This window comes from Galendromus occidentalis, unplaced genomic scaffold (assembly GCF_000255335.2).
Source record: "Galendromus occidentalis unplaced genomic scaffold, Mocc_1.1 scf7180000076319, whole genome shotgun sequence".
Taxonomy (NCBI): Eukaryota; Metazoa; Arthropoda; class Arachnida; order Mesostigmata; family Phytoseiidae; genus Galendromus; species Galendromus occidentalis.
In genome coordinates, this window is record NW_003804308.1 from 208,738 (window position 1) to 228,897 (window position 20,160).

The following is a 20,160-nucleotide window of genomic DNA, read 5'->3' on the forward strand; positions in this document are numbered from 1 at the left end:
ACGCTCTGAAATTCCAGATCTGATCGAAGCCCTCCCGACTTCAAAGGGCGACTGTGGCACGCATCGGTTGAAATCCGGTCGTCTCCGACTTGTTGCTCCCTTCCGCGCGCCGGCTCCGACATCCTGCCGGTTTTCACTTTGTGACGAAACTCGAAACGGCCGTCGACAGCGTAGCGGAGCACGACGGAAACAAAATCTTACTCCTCCGATGAGAACGGTCTTCTTCCCGGCTCCTGTGTACTCCTCCTTGAAGTGGGAGGGCAGCGAAGGAGGAGGACGGGGCCGGAGACGGAAAAAATGCATGTGGACCTTTTCGGACCATCGGCCGAGAGCGACGCCCGACGCGGAGGCTCGAAAATCGCAGATGAGGGGGGGATGTCTACGTCTCTGAGTCGCTGGGCCATGTTTGCGATTTATTTTGTCATGAACTTCCGTTCTCGCTTTACGGCGAGAATACGCCAATTCTAGGCCGCACCGGTAACATTAAGACACGCGGAAGAGTTAGTGTTCACCGCCCGGCCCAGAATCAGACGAGAGGAACACCGAGCGGGAGCTCAAAGGAGCAGGACGGCGACGCGTTCGCGGAGTCGATACAGAATGCGCGGGAGTCACACGGAACACTTGAGCTTCAAATCCTGACATGCTTTTGACAAAATGAAATTCTCCTGTTGGAATCTCCGCATATGGAAACAGACGGAGCGCCAGACACACGAACAGACGACTGAGCGGTCGAGCGAGCGGATTGACGCAAAGCTCCGCCAGGAATTCGTCTGACGTATTCGTAACGAATGTCAAAATAGCAAGAGAGGAGGGCGGAAGAATGCGAGAGGTGCGATAGCGCCAAGACCACCGATCGAGGGTCCGCCACGGCTTCCGAGGGAAATTTCGAAAAAGAAGCAGCGCGAAAAATAGTCTTCAAGTATTTGAGAACAACGACTCACGCGGCTTCATGGGCGTTTGCCTGCCCCGCCTCTCGATTACCCTTCTGACTGAGTCCTTCCGGACCAATGCCCCCGATCCTCATCTCGGGGGCGTTGGGCGACCGTAAGTAAATCGGATCACGAGATCATTGACGGGCGCGAATTAAATCGTTTGTCAAACTCGATCGTGGTCACACCGGCGCCGTGAGCACAGGCCACTCGCTGCGCTCGCCCGTGTATGGCCGAGTTCTCCTTGTTGCCCGTCTTTGCCGTCGATTCCGGCGTTAGCTGTCATCACCTCCCTCTCTCTCGGGCATATCAATGAGGCACTCGACCCGAGGTCGGGAAGCTCGTTGGTCTTGTTCTAAAAGTTGCGATGGGGAAAACTGTTCCCGTCGATATACCTCCGAGGGGAGGTCATGCTCCAGTTCTCGGAATCGTGAGCGGCTTGTTAGTCATTGGGATTATTATCCAACTGACCCGTCTTGCTTGCGCTGCATCGCCAGAAGTTGCAGTCCGGCAGTCAGCTTGAGAGTCAGTGAGTGCCGGAATTAGGGAAGACTGATGTCGACATCTTGAGTTATCTATTCCAATTCACATTGTATCTGGCGAGGCATCTCGGGAGACCTCCTCTCGGCCGGCTGAATGACTGCATTTTCGTACCGCCTGGCGCCTGCTTCCATTCCTCTGGTCTGTCTTCGAAAATTCTCCCATGTACAGTCCCGTCGTCGAAGTCGGAAGACCTCGCGAGACGTTGCCTTCAGCGGTTGCATTGGAGAAATGCATCGTGCGATGATGCACCGTGTACGTCGTCGTCGAGCCGACTGCTGTTCGGCATGTCGCGATAAAGATATTATCGTTTTCAGCTATCTGAGGAAACACAGCTTTCTAGATTCTAGATCGTTGATCTCACGATTCCGGAAACGGAACTCATCCAGGACCTGGTGTCGAGTTCCCGCTCTCGACACGAGCTCCTGCGATCCGCCGGCGGGGACTGAACTCTGGCGTCTTCGCCATGGAGATGAAAGTTCCCGGGTGGTCGACACTCCGAAAAACGCGAGGATTCACGAATTCCATCGTTATTGATATTCATAGCCGGTACGAGTTGAGTAGCTTTGTTAGATGCCCTTTAGCGGTCTTTTGAGACCGGGAGTCTTTGGACGCCGTCGGGCCGCGCAAAAAGTTTGTTAATTGAGAGAAACTTCCATTATCTGTCTTTGAGATAGCGGCCAGCCAGCCAGCTAGCTCGTTCGTTCGTTCGCAAGCCTCCGGGAGCGAGTCCTGCCGCAGTACAAAGGCCCGCGAACACGAGTTCGACGTTTTCCGCGATGCCGGACTTGCTTACGACTCGCCGCGGCGGGCCGCTCAGACGGCTAACGAACCAACGAACCAAGCCAAATTGTTTTCCGTAGGATGGCGGAATGGAAACGCTGACAACTGGATGCTTGTCGCGCTCTCGATCTGTCTGGAAGTCCGTCGAGAGGGAAGGGAGGTTTCAGGTGGAAATGAACATTCCCGCGAGGGAGCCTCAAAGTAGGTCAGTTCGCTGAATTCCTCGCTAAGAGGCGCAACCTTCCGACTCCGCGAATTCACTCGAGAATGGACCGGAAGAATTCCTGGAATGGGAGAGGACGGAAGGACGAAATCTGGAGGTGTACCAACAAGAGCAAGAATCGACCTGGTCGAGAGGAGATATCGATTCGGGATAACGAACTTACCGCGAAAAGCCTGGGTAAACGGATTTCAATAGAAACAAACTCACTCACTCAGAATAATCCACTAAGGAAGAGCCTTGGGGGAAAAAAGACAGTGGCACATAAGGATTCAACGAAATCCTCTCCGCCGCTGCGAGCTCTGCCTACGCTAGGACACGGAAAGATGAGAATCGGGGAATGGGTTTGCTGAGCACGTCGAACGCCCGATTGTGACGAACTCCCACACCTGGTCACTACGCCGCTATTTAGTGGCCGGAGTGAGTCCTGAGCACGTCGCGAGCGAGTGGCTTGAGGTTTCTGCAGAAGCCTCGATCATTATCGTCGGCGGCGGGCGCTAAAGTTTTCTCGACGCCGGCGATGAGGATTGTTTCACTCTTCTCCCGGTGCGCTCGCTCGGACTTCCAATAAATCAATGCATTGACGGAATGGACTCGGGCTAATTCTCTTTTCATTCTCCTCCTACGGGCGTCTGCCGATTGTCCGTCCGGGTTTCTCTGGAAGCAAAACCTCGGGAGGAACCCAGAGGAACTTAGGCGGAAGACGGACGGAAAGGGGGCAGACTGTCCGTACGAGCCGGAGAATCGCCTCACATGAGTTCTGAGCGAAGCGAAAAGGATACGTACGCCGAGGTCATCGGATGACCCCCACGATTCCGGTCTTCAACGACTTCTGAGCAACCTTCAGGGAAATCTCAGGCTTGTGCTTTCTCGGAGTCTGTGTTTTATATGCTCAGCGTTTGGTTCAAGCGACGCAGACGTGATCGATGTCCTGTAATAAAAGAAAAAGAAGTGCGGGGACGGTCGAATGATTGGTTGGCTGGTCCGTCGCTCCGTCCGTCGGCCGTCTTCGGTGCTCAGTCGGTGCGACATATAGCAAATAGCGGAGCAAAGGTTTTCCCTATTGATTTTCAACGAGTTTCGTGGCCAATCTGGGAACTGCAGAGGCCTCCTCGGGGCTCTCGAAGCTGCGTTATCGTGGCTTGCAGAGCCCTTCTGTCAGGTTTGAGGGAACCCTTGGGATCCCTTGGGTTACAGCGACACAGGAGGTGCTACCCAGTTTGCTTCGCAGTCGCAAGCTCCCCGTTTCTCGGTTTCAGATGATTCCGCAAGCGCTGCGGAGTGTACCTTCACGACGGGAGCGTCCTCGAAACCCAAGAATTGTCACTCACGGCGCGAAGCTATCCGCGAAGTGCGCTGGGACAAGGCCGCGGGGCTATGATCGCTGTCGAGAAATGCTGCTCCACCTGCAGTGATTCGCCGAGTCGAGAGGTTCCCGTGGACGCGGTTGCGTTCGAGGGATCCGCATCCTTTCCCATTAAAGCTTCATAAGGCACCTGAGGCGCACTCCGTGGGAGGAACCATCTTCATTGCTACATTCCCTGATGCAGTTTTGAAGGCCTCATCAAGGTATTTTTTCCCTATGAAGAGGCGACAGATTATCTCCAACCTGATTCGAGCGGTCTCTTGTATTTAGCCCTCCATCACGACGAAGAATAATAATTATCATGGGGCGTCGGACCGGACAGAAGTTGTCCGGGAAGTTCATACATCATGATAGGCGTTTCTCGGATATCGAATCAGAATCGAAGGTGAGATTTGAGAACACTGTCGCGACAAGATGGTTTGTCGTCGTTCGCCGATCGTTAATTTTATAATTCGGTATCTTCATCATAAAAGTATAATTTATGATCGGAGATATCGCGTAGATTCGAGCTTGTCGGACCACGGTGAGACGATCTCTCCAGCTAGATACTTCTGTCGAGCGTGATGGATACCGGCGAATCTCGGTACAACGGAGCTCACGGGAACGGCAGAATCTCTAAGTTGTTATGGAAGTTCGCTGAAACGGAAGATTTCCAACATTGTTCCTATGGCGAGCCAGCCGGACGGGACAGAGGACTTTTATTTACTGAAAATTCGCTGTAAAGGGTTCCATTGTAGCGAGACTTCACTATGGAATGAGCGCTTGGAATGTAATGAGGACCTACGCTCGTTGCCGACTTTCTGTTGCCAGTGTTTTCCGACCCCGGAACCGCAGAGCTGAGCGATTCCGACGCGAGGACTACACTTTACCTTGCGCTGCTCCCTCTCCGGCTCTATTCCGATGGATGCCGCTGCGCACCCCGAGGTCACAGAGAGCAAATGGCTTTCCGCCCAACGGATTTCACAATTAACATTTAAAGCTTGATCGATTCTTTGGAATTCGGAATGCGGCACAAGACGGATTTTCGCCTCGCTGAAAAATTCGAATTCGTCCGATGGAATCGCCGTCGATAGCGGAGTGGGTCAGCAGACTGTTCCGGGTCGATCATCGTGTGGTTTCCTCCTCTGGAATCGAAACGTGCAATAGTTGTGTTCGTATCCTGCCGCTCTTTCTAAGCAGGCGTATACAGCGTACGAGTTTCCGCGAATTTTCTCGCGGCCTTTGGAGTCTTTCCTCTGTCTCTGTCCACGGAAACCGGGAGTCATGGAAGAATGAGTGGGTAGCATTCGATTCTTGACGAAGTTTCCTCTCGGTCGGAGCCTCCCATGGGAATGGGCGTCTCCAACGCACCGACGGAGCCGCTCGAGCCGAAATTGACGAGCGACCGGAAGAGGGAATGAGTCTGATAGACGCTCTTGTGAGAATGAGCAGCGACGAAATGGATTCATCGAATCAATCGATGCGCAAGCCATCTGCTCGCCCCGGATTGGCCATTCGGACCGCTGATCTCTACCGCCGCGGGCAAGCTGCGGAACTTTCAAAGACTCCTAACGAAATCCCGAATTCAAGCCTTTGGCAGTTCACTATCACCGTCGCTCGGCTCCTCCCGTCTCGGGGAGCTCACATAGCGACATTAACGCCCCTCCGGGATAAAAACCTCCGCTGTTCGTACATGACGTCGACGGCAGTCCCCGACACGGCATTTTCCGCGCCAGTCGTCTCCGTCGCCGTTTCTGTGGACTCAGTCGAGTGACTCCTGCGACAAGAAGAACCCAAGACGGAGCCGGCGAACGTGTCACCAAACTACGCTTTTCCTTGGCACCGCTACGATTCGGTCACTGGAAACAAGCCGAAAAAACGTACTCAACTCTCAAGTAGCGTTGCGTCCGCGGCTCTTTCTCCGAGCGAACACACTTCCGTACAATCTATTCGTCTTACCCCCATTTTTATCTCCTCACTTTTCTCCGGTCTCGTTCCCCGCTCGTGTGGATTGTTCTCCTCGAATGCTTTGGACTAGGTTTCCCTTTTGTTTCGGAAAAAGGAACTCCGACAATCACCAACAATAGATAAAGGGACTAAAGAAGTGCATATACGAACACGCAGGAATGAAAATGCTTCCAATCCCAGCTTTGGGATGCCAAGATGGACTCTCTCATCAAGAGCAACGCGACTGAACCGCTGCGGCATCAACCCGATCATGAATTATCGATTCACGTCACGAATGACTCATGTATCGGCTCATGACGAAATTCATCCGAATTCAACATTGCAGAAGCTCCTCGAGATACGAGGAGTACGCACAGTGCACAGGGAGCCGACATGAGGGAAAACACGCAAGCGCTCTTCCTACGTTATTCCGCGAATTCATCGCGGTGCACTTATGCACTTCCCTGACCGGCGTCGGAACACATATAGGCGCCAGAGGCGTGGAGGCAGGAGCAGAAAGAACAAAAATGACCACCAGCAGTTCACTCAGCCTGCAAGCGGGCGAGTAAGCGTCGGTTCGCGGTGCCTGCATTCGTCAGGATTAGGATGACGGAGGTAGTTGGCTCAGCTGAGAGCCGACCGACCGCCCGGTCGGACGGGCGCTTGGTCAATGGCATCGAAAAAATGACTCCGAGCAGCGGATTACGTCAAATCACCGGCCGCCGTACATTAGCCCTGAGTCTGTTTAGCAAGTCGGTCACTCGTGGCTCATGTTTAGTAGCCATTCTTCCTCCTTGATGCGGCTGCATTCACGCTTGCAGCTCACTAAATCCCCTCTCCGACGTGCTACACGTTGTAGGAACGTCAGTGTAGAACGACTCACTATTATACTACGGGGATTCACTTAGCCGATCTTGCACCGACAGAATCGGCGACGGCACGGTTCTGCATTGTTGCCAAGGCCGCCTCGAGAGGAGCCGGTCCTGCCGGCCCGTGTTCCTCTCGCTCGTCAGACGCCGGGTCGCCAGCCGCAGATTCGATAACAGAATCTTTCCACCGACAACGATACTTCGCTGGATCATCCTCCGCTCCCGCCATTTGTACGGTTTTTATTATTATTCTAAGGTAGGGAACAGAATGGGTGTGATCGACACATAAAGAAGAGGTCGCCAGTGCCTCCAGAAAACCGGCTGGCCTCTTCAGCCCCCACGCCGGAGGTCTCTATTACGAAAGGTTTGACGACATATTCTCCGTTCCCCATTCCTGATCTGTCATTCTGAGAGTGGGCTCATTCATATGTAGGTAAGAGCGATATTCCAGGTGACAACCATGTCCCTCGAGTCTGACATGAAATGCGTATCTATGTGATATCTTGGTGGTGGCAAGATTCTCCGATCTTCATTGATCTTCCTGGTGCCATTGATCTACTGCTCTACTCCGGAATCGAGCGAGACCAGATTGCCCTTCAACGCGGGTGTTCATCCCGAATTCGGCTGAGGTCAACGTTCCTGGACTCTGAATCCTCGCGGCTTGGCTCATTAGTCGTTTGCTGCTCCTCTCCGATCCCGAAGTGAAATTGACTTCGGGAAATTGTTCCTTCAAAAATTCCGCATCAGAGGGCTTGCCCCGCCAGGAGGTCGAGACCACGTTCCGATTGGGGGCCCCATACAATTTCGGATGGCGTCTTCGCCGCAGCAATGAGTCGACGATTGCGGTGCGGACTTCTATTCTAAGCGCGACGTCTGAACTCATTATTAATCCACAAGCTCAAAGGAATGCGATTCAAATTCTCACCTTGAGTCGCCGAACGGTTGGCGAATTATCATTTCGCGTCAAGGGAGGGAAAATTCGAGCCGAAAGCATTATCTTTACTCAGCATCACCGATTTCTCCCGAGATATCGCGTTCGTTTTCCCATCTGAGTTGTCGGCTCTTGCTCATCGTGTCGCTGGCCGATCCTGTGGAATTCGGATTTGGATTCGGAAAATTCGGAGAATCGAAGCTTTGATCCGGCCTTGTCTCGTCTGCCTGCGAATGAATGCCGTGAGAGTCATCGTCATCTGAATGGGTGATAAGATTTCTGGCTGGAATCGCCGACTCCGTAATTCGGGCTGTCGACTCATCGTCAGTTAGTCAATCCGAGCTCTCGCATGACCCGGGAACATAGCGATGAGGACCGGAGAAGAGCCATCGATGAGCCATATGCCGATTCGCAGACTTGCGAACAACACGAGCGATTCTAGCCCCACATCGACTGACCATCTCACTGAGCTGCGAGTTGAGCGTAAGAGACGAGTCACTCTAAAGCGAATCTCTGCTCTTCTCGCGCCGCCCGCCGGCTGAACAGAGGCAGCGACGACGGCCCAGCAGCAATGGCCAGCCATTCTAAAAGTGGCGACCGACCCTTCCGGACAGTCACCTCACGAGAAGCGAGCGCACAGACTCGGACACGCTGTGTGTTTTGGAATTAATAAACCGTCATGCTGTGGCCGTCGGAGGTGTGATAGATAGGCCGTCCAGGCTCCAATCAAGTGCAGCGGTGATCCATCAAACGTCGAGCGAGGATTTGTGATTAGCGGGCTCCTCGCCGCGGTGCGAAATGTGGTTTCTAGTGATCTTGTGTTCGGGGCTGAGCTTCGGAGCGGCTTCGGCTCAATCGAACCGCGCGCCTAAAGACGTGGGTACTATCGGTGAGTTCCTCCAATATTGATGATGGAAAGTATCATCTCAAACTCTCCGAAAACGAGACCAAATCGGTAGTTGGGGATTTAGTCGAATGACGAATTTCCCATCGACAACACGCCTCGAATTTGCTTCGAAACATTGAATATCTCAGGATGGCTCGCGTTAGAGACGAACCAAGGATCCGTCAACTCCAGCCCGGGATTCGGATGTTCCCGACACTGTGCATGAGTTCGAACAGCACACAGTTTCTGATGCCCACTCGGCCTATTCGGGAGTAGGCCGCCGACGCGTCTGCTGTTGACAATGTTTACATCGACAAGGGGGCTCTTCTGGGCAATACTGTCTAGTTCGCTCTATCCTTTCGCCCCGAAAAACAGCCGGAAATATCTGGGGAATCCGCATCTGGAATCCTCGATAAATGAGCGACCTCACTGTCGCATAGCGCATGTGTCTCGGCACGCGAACGATGGAACTGCTAGAATTCGCTCAGAAACAGATGGAGAGATTTCAAGTGTTTTCGCTCAGAGTTTGTCACGCTGACACGCTGAACGCGATCGCGGCACGTTCTGCCGGATCTGAGAGCATGGGTCATGCAAATCCGGTGACGGGGACCTCGCGGGAGGTAGAGAAAGGAAGGGGCGGGGGTGCGCAACGCGTTGCAGCTTGTGAGCCTCGCGTGGGGCATTCCCTCCGTGCAGGAGGTTTTCTTTCAGATACCTCAGAAAACCGGCAGAGACTGTCAGAAGATGCTTCCGCTCGGAATCAGGCGGGAACCCATATTGAGGACGCGAGGAGAACTCGACGGCGGTCGCGTTGGAATCAGCCCGGCGGCTCCGACTCGATTCCGTGGGAACGCGCTCAGGAAGTCCGAGCGTGGTGGCGGGTGATACAAGAGATTCGCAGCTCGCGAGACAGCAACTGGAATGACAGGGCGTCCTCGGCCGCTTGGGGCTGACCTCGACCCACACTCGCGCTCTTACACAGGAAAGAGCGGAGGGGAACTGAATGGACGAAGTTTTGCCAGACGACTCCCGCGGCTGGTAGTGTCGCCTCCGAGTCGTCCCAGATCCACACTGGGTGAAAAATTTACCAACACAGGCAGACGCGCTCCTCTCCCAACAGGCCCAAATAAGTCGACGACGGCGACGGCGGTAGCGGCGGCAGCAGTGGAAGCGAACCGAACGGTCGATCTTCCGAAAAGGCGGACGGACGGACGAACGAAGCGACCGGCAGGCGGGCGGGAATTCTGCGCGACTGAGAGCAGGGATCGCTCGTCCGCCGTGAACTGCATAAAACCGACATGATCGAAGCAGGAATCGACGTCGTCTTCTTCTCTCTTCCTCTCCACTCAGCGAAGGGATCAGTGCGGGACTCGGAACCGACCGACTCACTCACTCACCGACAGCGTTCATACCTGAGTATCGTAACTGCTGTCCCGACGAAAGTTCCCTTCTTGTCCTCACGCGAGGCTCCCCAAACTCTTTCCATACGCCGACACCACGGCGAGCCGGCTGAGAATTCCTCGCCGTAACGTGCCTAAATTGAGCCGATGGTAGTCCGGTGTCAGAAGATGACCGCAATGTTGAATTCCCGGTGCGGAAAAAGTGCGGGCTTAGTGATTCGTGCAGAATTCGCAGGGGGCGGGCGGAGAAAATTAGGCTGAACTTCTTCCGATTTGTCGAACCATGGCCCGATTCACCAGGTGTCCTGACACGGAGCTAGAACTTTGAACTCCCGAGTCGACTTGTTAATCTCTTCTTGAAATTCGAGTCGGAGGAAGTTGTCGTGAGTCCTCGCCGGATAGAAGTCAAACCTCTGAATCGAGAGGTGATTGGGGAGTTGAATGGCTTCTCGTTACATCGTCACCGCTCTCATGACGTCGGACGGGGTTTTGCGTTGAACCGCAGGCGTCTCATCGTTCCCGGAGTTCCCCTCTCTTTCGAGCGTTATACGTGAGTCGACGATGAATAGGGGTCGATGCGCGTATTCCGCCCATGCGAAATCGCCTGCAGCCTCGGGGATGTCCACCCAAGATTCTCCCGTAGAACTAGCGGAGTTCCGGAGACTGAGCTCGGAGTGACCTGTTCAACCCTTGTATAACAGCACTGACTCCATCGCTCGGAATATTGTATCGCGAGTAATCCACTAGATTCTTCAGCGATCGACTTCCTGGTGCGAGTCGCTCAGCGTAGTCGAAATGGAATATCGGAGATTGAATCAGAGATAGGCATTGCAAGCAAGCAAACGAGCGCTATACTCCCTCATGCAGGAACTAATGAGGCTGAGAGATCGAGACAGGCGGGGCTGTTCCTGTCAATAACGAGTGCCGTAGTCCCGATGATGACGGCGACAAGAGCAAAGTTCCTTGGAGGAAGCTCTCGCCCGAATTTTTCTTCCAAGGTGGAGGAGAATCCCGTCTGAGAAATTGACGAGAACGTTCGTCGCCGATCCTCGATTCCGTCGCTCGGAACGTTCAGAATGCACTTCGTTTTCGGACGACGACGCGACGATCGATCGATAGGAAGATAGGGTGTTTCGATTGTATGCGTCGAACGTCGTCTTCGGAGGAATTTCGCAAAAGACACCTCTGAAGGAGTCGTGTAACGAACCCTTCCCCGGCGACTCCCGACGATGGATCGCTGATCGCATTGATAGACGAATGGATTGACGTGTAGAGGATAAGTACCTATACATCGGATCTCCCAACGTGAGATTCACAGACCTCAGAGGAGAAGGTGTCTCGTCCTGGAGCACACTGCTTCGAGTCTGGAACCGACTGCGTTGCACGGGAAGCGGCCCACAACTTCCATCGTCACAAAGGGAATCGTCAACCTTCTCAAGGTCGCTCGGGAAGAATCCGGTACGAAAAATCGCCCTTCGCTCAGGAGACCTCTCCGAATGAAATACAAAAATGGCATATGCAGAGGAGAACGATCGATCCTTGAATCGCTCCCCCAAATGGATATCATCTGTTCGAGGGCGAACGAGAAGTACAAGTCGAAAGCCGGAACAAAATCGAGCAGAGCAGAGCGGGAGACGAATATGATAAGGCTCGCAAGCAATGCAGCGATACTCGGATTGTTTAGAAATTTCCACTGCGCCTCGTTCGCCGCTGGGAGGCCATCATATGCGCATATTTCCTGATTCGAATAGAGAGCAGGGCGAATGCAAGAGAAACATGCTGCATGTTCCTCTTTTTTCTCCCGAGCAAAATAATGCTACTCAGAGGGACGAGCACATCAAGCGAGGGCGGCGGCAGATTTCAGGAAGGGAATTTCGGAGAGAGGAGAAATGAACGATTCAGCGAGAGTAAGCCGGAGTCGCCGACTCCGCGCTGCTCCATGAATACGAAGGATGTTTCGCTAATTTGTCGGACACAAATTGTGAAAACAGGAAACGAAACTGTTGCGAAGGAATAAAAGACCCGTTCCCCTTTTCGCGCACAGAGCAGGACGAGCAGTGGGACGCGCATGGGGAGCTCGGCCCCGGGAATGCAGAGCGAACAGACGTTATGGACTCTGAATACCCGGAGTCGAGGCAGTGAAACTCTCCCTCTTTCGACGAGAATGCGCTTACTTTCCGAGCTGTCCGGGTGAACTGGATCGTCTCTTTCATTTCCGAATGGTTCCTTGCTCAACTCAATGACTCCGGAGGTGTGTGCGTCGCTCACTAAACGATGAATATCGCCTTTACGACAATCGCCCCGGGCAGCATCAGATATCTGGGAATTGTTAATATGGGAAAGGATGCTCAATAATTCGACATCGGCGTCGCCTGGTCGACCCGCTCCGATTGGAAAGCAGGTCTATCCGGGGACGGTTGCCGAGCAACTTATTGCTCGCAGTGACCAGTGCGTCCCCACCTACAGAGTTAGTCCCTGCCCGATGCTCATCGTTCATCGATGATGTCGTCAAGATCATATAATAGCTACATTTCCTCGGTTCGACTCGCGAAACAGATGGGCATACAGCCTGGTCGACGAGCTCCTAGGGATGACTATCTGAGCATTCGATAGATTGTGGGTTCGTTGCGTAGAATTAAAAAATATTGTGGGGCGCTCGGAGGGGACTCTCGCGGAGACCCATCTGAATGTGACTCGATGACGAGGTTGTGAAACGTCGACTTCTTTTTCAAACGACCGTATTGATATCCGCTCATGATTCGATCGAGACGAGAGCTCATATTAAAATCGGCTCTAGAGGTGGTTATGAGAAGGTTGATTCGAGCTACGAAATACCCGAGTTATTTTCAGATCGAAGCACACATAAGTTCCGATAATCCAAGCGATCTTGCGCGTCCATTTGAGATGATTTCTCCAAGCTTCGTTCCGGGTTCGGTAGGCCTATTTTCGGTATTTATCCATGTATTAGCGACCCTTCGTGAGCTCGAAGTCGCATCCTGGATCTCGGCTCAACCCGCGACAAATCGATGGAAAAAGTGAACATCTCCTCTGGAAACGCGCCTGGATCCCTCCCCCTTGCACGAGGAACGGGCTGCTCGCTCTCAGCTTGTTCAAGTCGTTTTAATATGTTTTCGGGAACAGCCCGTGTAATGAATGAGTCTCGCGTAGTTCTAATTCAAGTGGCTGCGAAGATTTTTACGTCGCACAGAGAGAAAGAAAAAACAAATTTGTTTCTCCCGGTTTCGCAGACATCATATAAAGTAGTGATACGCGGAGTTCTCCCTGAGCTTTGCCCCCTCGCAGTCGCGCTCCGGCTGGCTGGCTCGCCTGCCCACCCCGTCGCTGTCTTCCATTTACTCATTGTATCCCCCGTTTTTTGCAGGCATAATTGTTGAGCAGCAAGACTTGGCGAAGCACTTCCATTACATAGCTTCCAAGCTAGTGGACTCGAATCTCAAGGCCGTATCGAGAGTGATCCAGAATGACGACATTCTAGAAGCTATCCAGAGCAGTGAGTCCGATAAGCATCGATCCTCGCCTTACCTATCGGCAAGATCAAGAGAATCGGGAATTCTTCGAATTTTAATTAGCGAAAACCCTGAGGAATGCTATTGCAGTGTGCGCCTTAATGCAATCGAACGTGAACGTCGTTTTCGGGCCAACTTCACCGGTATCGTCCCTCCACGTGAGCTCCATGGCTCGGACCTTCGACCTTCCCCACATCGAGTTCCGCTGGGACCCCTCCCTGGTGGATGATGAGCACTCTCTCAATCTTTTTCCCGACCCCGTACAGATTGCAGAGGCCCAGACGGCTCTTATGGAGTACTGGAAATGGAAAAACATAGCTCTCATCTACGAGAGCGACGACGGTTAGTAGGATCGTCTTCGCTATGCTACCGCCCCCTCCCTAAAGCCAGTGACGTTTTCTCCGAGATTCCGCAGGCAGCGCACAATGAAAACGTCCTGCTCCCTGCTTTTGTCTTCCTCGTGTGTCCTCTGGCTTGTGCCGTCGACGACGGCGTCGTTCTCTGAGCCCCGTCCTACGTCTGTCTAAGTCTTTAATCAAAACATGTACGGAGACGACACGCTCACAACATGGTACATTTTTCATATCTTTCTTTTTTCTGCTCGCTTCGAAACCATCATCTTGATTAGTTTTGTACATTAAGTCAATCGCTTCGGCTGCGCCGACCAGCGACGACTGCTCCCCGACGTCGACGCAAGACAGTACTTTTCCGAGAGGAATGGCTTCGATCTGGCTCTCCGGGGCGAGAACCGAGTTGATCTATTCGCTGGCGTTATATCCCGTCTCGGGGGGAGTATCGAGCTGTCGATCGATACCTCTAATTCATGCTCGTGACATCTCCCAGAAGCCGAAAGCCAGAGATTCTCCCCCTGGAGTCGAGCACAAAGTTGCCGATGGCCGCGAAAGAAGTTTACGCCTAATCCCGGGAGCGCAGGCGGCCGCAGAACTCAATAGGAATTCTCTCTCAAGCGAGGGAACAAGGTCATGGTATCTTGAATCGTTCAGGATAGGGAGCAGATGAGGGAACCGTCGATCGTGAAAGCGACTTCGAAGAGAATATTGGCTGCTTCTGTTCGCAGCTGTTCTAATTTGTGGCCATTCGGGCTAATTGCGAAGAGAACTCATTCCCCCCTTTGGAGAACAAGCCGACTTTGCCACTACGCTGGAATGAGACTGGGCGTAGGGCCAGCGAGCGAGCGAGCAAGCGAACATGATGAGGGCGAACAGTCAGAGTCCGTTCATCGGGTCGTCCAACTGACGCCCCGCACGTTTGTTCTTTCATTGGTTCGATTGTTCAGCAGAGAGGAATGGTGACACATGTCGTCTATGCCGGCTAGGAACGCGGTCGCCGCTCTTGTGGGTTACAATTCTCCGGCGGCCGTTGCTGCGGCAGCTTCGGCTGGTCGCTGAAGCGAGCAGCTTTAATTCGAGCACGGTCCTGCTCATATCGCCGCGGATTAAAACTCTGCCCTCGGAGCTCGGGAGAGGTAGCAACAGCTGAAAGAGATCGTGTATCCGAGCATCGAACGAGAAGTTCAAAGCGTTGGGAGAAGTAACAACGATTACTCACTTAGCCAGCCGTCCACTGGATCCCCAGTGAGCTCCCGCGGGAGGAAAAAACGGAGCGAGCGACTCTGATTCGAGCAGAAAGATTTTGAAACACGCTCCGACTTCGACGACAACGTTCACCCCTCACGGAACTTTTCCATTTCAGACATTATCGAGATGCGACGTCTGCTGCAGGAGCTACAGGAAGATGGTATCGACGTCAATTATTTCAAAAAAGATAAGGGAGAAACTTTCCGAACTCTGCTGCGCCAAATCAAAGAGCGGGACATTCGGAACATCGTCGTCGACCTGGAACAGGAGGAACGGGAAAAAGACAAAGAAGGAAAAATTGAGTCTTTCCTGAAACAGGCCATGCAGGTCGCGATGCTCAACGAGAATTACAACTACTTCTTCCTTTCTCTGGTCAGTGTGATTCCCCGCATTATGGAGCCCGAATAATTATTCCATGGTCGCTAACGACTGTCAGAAAAACGAGCGGGTATCACAGAAGCGTCTTTGTATCCCGCCGACGAACGCTTAATAATAATAATAATCGATCTGACTGAGTTCTCAGCCCGGAACTCTTTGAAGAGCAGAACAAGATGTCGAGACACGACGACGTTCATCAGTTCCAATCAGAACTTTCCCTTGATCTAATATTCAGCGAAGCAAAAACTGAGCAGACTTTGTCGAACTCGGGTTTTTGGTTCGCTGCCGGCCGCGTAGACTTCTCGGCTGGCTCAGTCGCCGCGGCGGCGCACTTCCTCTCTCCTCCCGACGGAGCTATAAATCATTTGAATAATACGAATGATTTGCCGGAAATCGGTTATCGGACACGCATTGTTGAGGATACGTAGAGGGACATGTTTAGACTGGCTAAGGGTGCATTGACCTCTCGTCCCAGGATTTCCACGTGGCTAAACTCAACGATTTCATGCATTCGCGAGCGAACATCACGGCTCTGAGACTGGTTGACATGAAGCATCACATCGCCGACGACCTATTGAGGGGACAGGATACGCCTACGGTGAAGGTACTTGCCGATGTGACTCGATTAACGATTCTCCTGCCTTGCCGTCGATCCTCTGAATACCGTGGAAGCGGAATCGGATGAGCTCAGGGTACTCAAAGACTTCTTCATTGCACGCCTTACAGAAAAACGGTCCGAATCAACGCCAAGCCAGGAAGACGAATGCGACGCATGTGTGAGTGGATCAGACGAACTACGCAATCGATCACCGCTAGTCGGAGACTGAAACATTTTCAAATACCCCAAAATCCCGGGGATATTAGGGACCCCCTAATATCCCACTTTATTCTTATATAAATCTGGCTCCATGCTTTTTTGGGCCGGAAATCTGGCCCAACAAATTTTCAGTAGCTAATAACCAGCAGAAATATCTTCAAAAGTTTTTAGAAAAAGAAAAAGTGGGTTCCTTATCTCCGGGATTTTAGGGTACTCGATATTCAGTTCTATTTCTCTATCGAAATCAACATTCATTGTCAACATCTCCCTCCCCACCGATTACGCTGCAAAAATCTGTTCGCCATTCTCCAGACCCTCGGTCAGGTGTTGAAATCATTACAAGCTCGTGGGAAATGAGCCGTTGGAGTGCATGCCGACGGAAAGGTTTTGTCAATACCCATGTAGCAGTGCCGGTCGTCGTCATAGCCGACAATGGCTGCAGCTTAGACCTTCGAGGTACCCGGGAGGAGCTACCGGCTCCACCGCTAAGAGCAAGTCGAGAGAATTCGTAGCAGCGCTCGGTAGCAACGTTAAGAAGACGCTAAAGTGGCGAAACGTGCGCGGCATCCCCACTATATGCTCCGCGTCTACCGACGCAACGACGTACGTACGTAGGAACGGACGCGGTCGGAGCGAGCTGTTCTACCGCAAAGAAAGCATCGACACCGCGTAGAGTCCGCTGACGGAGGGGAAGGTGGAGCGGAGCAAGACGAAGGAATCCACCAGGCTAGCTGGTCGTTGGCTTGCTTCGTTGCTTGACTGGGTGGCAGGCAAGCGAGGGGAACTCCATTTGCGAGACGGGAAAAACGTTCGCAGGGACGGGAAACAAACTTAGCACGGCTCACTGGTCACGACCAATGCACCGCCGCTGCTCGTAGTCGCTGTTGACGACGTCGACGTACAACGCCGAGCAAGAACCCCTTCTTATCGGATTCGTTTGCGACCATTCCGTGTCCAATGCGGATGACGAAGCTGCTTCGACAGATGGACGTATGAATGAACGAATGAGCGGAAAAATGAATCAATAACCGACGCACGAACGATGACGCTTTCGCTCAGAGTACATGTCGCCGGACTTGCAAGGACCCGCGGAGCCAGAGACAACGCCGACATATTTGTACGCCCTGTGCACCTGCTCTGGCCATCAGGGCTCAGAGCGTCTGGGCACGGCTGCTTCTGAACGTTTTTCACCGATTCCCCATCGCGGAGCCAAGCTCACCATTGGCGGAAAAGTTTCAGAATCGGAAGTGGAGCTGGTCGGTACCCGCAGGGATCTCATACAGCATACGCAGCGTCTATCCCTCGATATTTATGGCAGGGGGAGGGTAGCGGGACCTGAATTTTTGTTTCACGACCCTCGGTTCCCGTGCACGGGGAAATCTCGTCGGAGCGGATGTCCTAAATTTCCGGCATCGTAGAATGAATACGTCGGGGAACGTCTGCCGGAAGATCTCGCCTTCTGGCAGACGCTATAAAAAATTCTGGGAAGCGCTGGACGAATTCCTAGGCAGCATCCGCAAGCATTCAGAGCTCCGGAATTTCTGGCAATGTAGACATTGTCGTCGAGCGTGACCCGGATGTCCCCGCTGCATTCAAATACCCGAGGAGGGATATTCTTTGATATCGGATCGATATTGCTCGTCAGTTTTATTAATTTTCGCTTCGAGACTTGTTCCCGCTTCCCTGGGATTTCTTCTCCAAGATTTCTCGAACAGTGCCTTGTCTGTCCAGACCCTCTTGAAGGACTGTGGTGAAATTTGACGAAATGAATTCAGACATGAATTCGGGGAAAGATTCCCTCAAGCGGGCCTCTTCAGAGGCTACGTTAGCCCTATTCGGGTTCCTCCCGACGCGACACGAGTGGCGAGCGCTATTCCGGCTGAACCGGAGGTCGGACTTGTCGACCTGAAGGGGGAACAGGAAGTCTTGTTATTGGACGTCTGAATGAATTTCCCCGTTGACCTATGATCCAGCGATGGCCTAACACCTCCGCTCTCCCGTGACTTTCGTAGTTCCAGCTCACAGTCAAACTTGAGATCTCCAGCGGTCTGTCTAGATCGTCCTCAGACGAAGGCCAAGCGATCTTCATGGTCCCATTGATCCCCTTTTCGAAACAAGTGTACCAGTATGTTGTGGAATTCTTCGCGTACTTGGCACTCGAATAGAAATTCCCGAGAAGAAGAGGAACGCTGATTCCTGCAAAGAGACGATATCTTAAAAGCGAGTGTCGAGAGATCCCTGGAATTCAAGTGAAGTAGGGAGACAACGTCAGACCTGAATCGTCTCCTGAAGCGTCCTCCAAGCGCTCCAGATCCTTCTCGATGTCTACCGTGATCCAATCGCATCCGAAGTGGCTCTCGCAATTGAGATCTCTCGGGAGCGTATCGAAATGCTGCATCCCATCAGGAGAATTGTCCGATTGCTTGACAAGGAGCAGCGTGTCGTCAATTACATCGCTCATAATATCCAAGGAAAAATCTGCAACAAATCGGAATCACGTCTAATCCGGCAAATAATTCTGTATGGAATATCCAGGAGCTTCGTGGTCGGGAGACACTCGTCAAATCCACGAATTCGAATGTCAAATATTCGAGCAATCCGCTTCGAGCCCCTTTGTCCACGTGACGAGCATGCTCGGCTGAACTTTCGCTCAGCTTTCGGGCGATGATCTCTGGGAGACTTCTGGATCCGGAACTCGCAGCGCACTTTATAGCGTTGACCGGGATTCGCACGTGAATCTGAGCCGTCCCCCATTTTTTGGTAAACCTCCATGTTCCTTATCTTGCGAAAGGGTTGATTCGACTGCTTTTCCAGACGTACCAGAGAGTTTCACGACGGGAGCGGCGCGGCGTGCCAGGGCTGTGATGTTCCGGGTCGAGAATTCGAGAATTCCGGGTTGACCTGACCCAGGATGCTGATCGAGAGTCTTCGTGAAGAACGATGGCCAAGATTTCATGCTCGTAAGAGCGAGAGCAGCGAAAAGCAAAATTTTGAGCACGGCGCACAACGAGATGATCATGCAGCAATACTTGCGCCTGCGAGTTTTCCCGCCATTTTTTGGCAGCGTCGCGCTCTCGTTGGCGTCATTCCTGGCTGAAGGAAGTGAGTTGGGCGAGGTCTCGCTCTGAGTCTTCATTCGTTTACCCGATTCCGAGCTCAGGTCCGAAAACGGTCCCTTCGTCATTGACCACTGTAGACCGATGGCTCCCGTGACATTATCTGAAGCAATAACATCAGATTAGCATCATCTCAATGAGTATAAGAATGCGGACGATGCCCGGAGGCGCGCCCTCTTTTCGCGTTCTGTGTCGTCATTAATATGGGTACATAGATCACCTATGTCTTCATCCACGAAATTCAGAAATACGTTATGATGGTCACTGCATCGGCTCAACTCCGATATTCTCGATTTTTCTTGACGATTTCCGGTGGGTCTTCCAGGAAACGCTTATCGAAACGCGAGGACGCAGACGAGTCGGAGGAAGACGAAGGAGCTGAGGACGATGCCAATTTCCCACCCGGTCTCGAAGTGAGTACACTCATCAGCTTTCCCCATGGGGTATAGAATATTCTGGAGGACTTCGTGCAGTAGATCAGAGGGCTTCATCATTACTTCGGAGCCTTCGAGACCCATAGACATCGAGACGGGTTTCGGAGAACGAGCATGCAAATCGTACAAAAGCAAGGAAACGAGAATCGAAAAATTAGATCTTCCGCTCCGCGTAGGCGCTGGGTACACCTGACTTGGAACAGGGTGTGAATATTTCGAGCGGAAACGACTCTGAGAAAAATGCAAAGGCACGCGAGAGATTGCATTGCAAAACTCGCCGACACTCCAGGGAATCAAGGTCTGTCTCCTACTCAAATTCCGGCAGTAGGTCCGGATAGAGCCGACCGGTCGGCGAGGCCGTCGGGAGAATGCCATGGGATATATGAATGTATGTTGGATGAGAGAGACGGCTCTGAGCGAGAGACGGACAAGCTTCAGAA

The 20,160-nt window shown here is 52.6% G+C and overlaps 1 protein-coding gene across 1 annotated transcript in view; it reads left to right on the forward strand.

The window, feature by feature from the left end:
• The first annotated feature begins 8,362 nt into the window (after positions 1 to 8,362).
• The window catches only part of LOC100900047 (glutamate receptor ionotropic, kainate 1), a 31,452-nt gene continuing 19,654 nt past the window's right edge, over positions 8,363 to 20,160 (forward strand). Inside the window, exons 1-7 of the mRNA XM_029113106.1 lie at positions 8,363 to 8,453; positions 13,233 to 13,361; positions 13,468 to 13,719; positions 15,091 to 15,347; positions 15,829 to 15,957; positions 16,080 to 16,129; positions 19,612 to 19,699. Of these exons, the coding sequence (XP_028968939.1) occupies positions 8,363 to 8,453; positions 13,233 to 13,361; positions 13,468 to 13,719; positions 15,091 to 15,347; positions 15,829 to 15,957; positions 16,080 to 16,129; positions 19,612 to 19,699 (996 nt within the window). The remainder of the gene's footprint in view (positions 8,454 to 13,232; positions 13,362 to 13,467; positions 13,720 to 15,090; positions 15,348 to 15,828; positions 15,958 to 16,079; positions 16,130 to 19,611; positions 19,700 to 20,160) is intronic.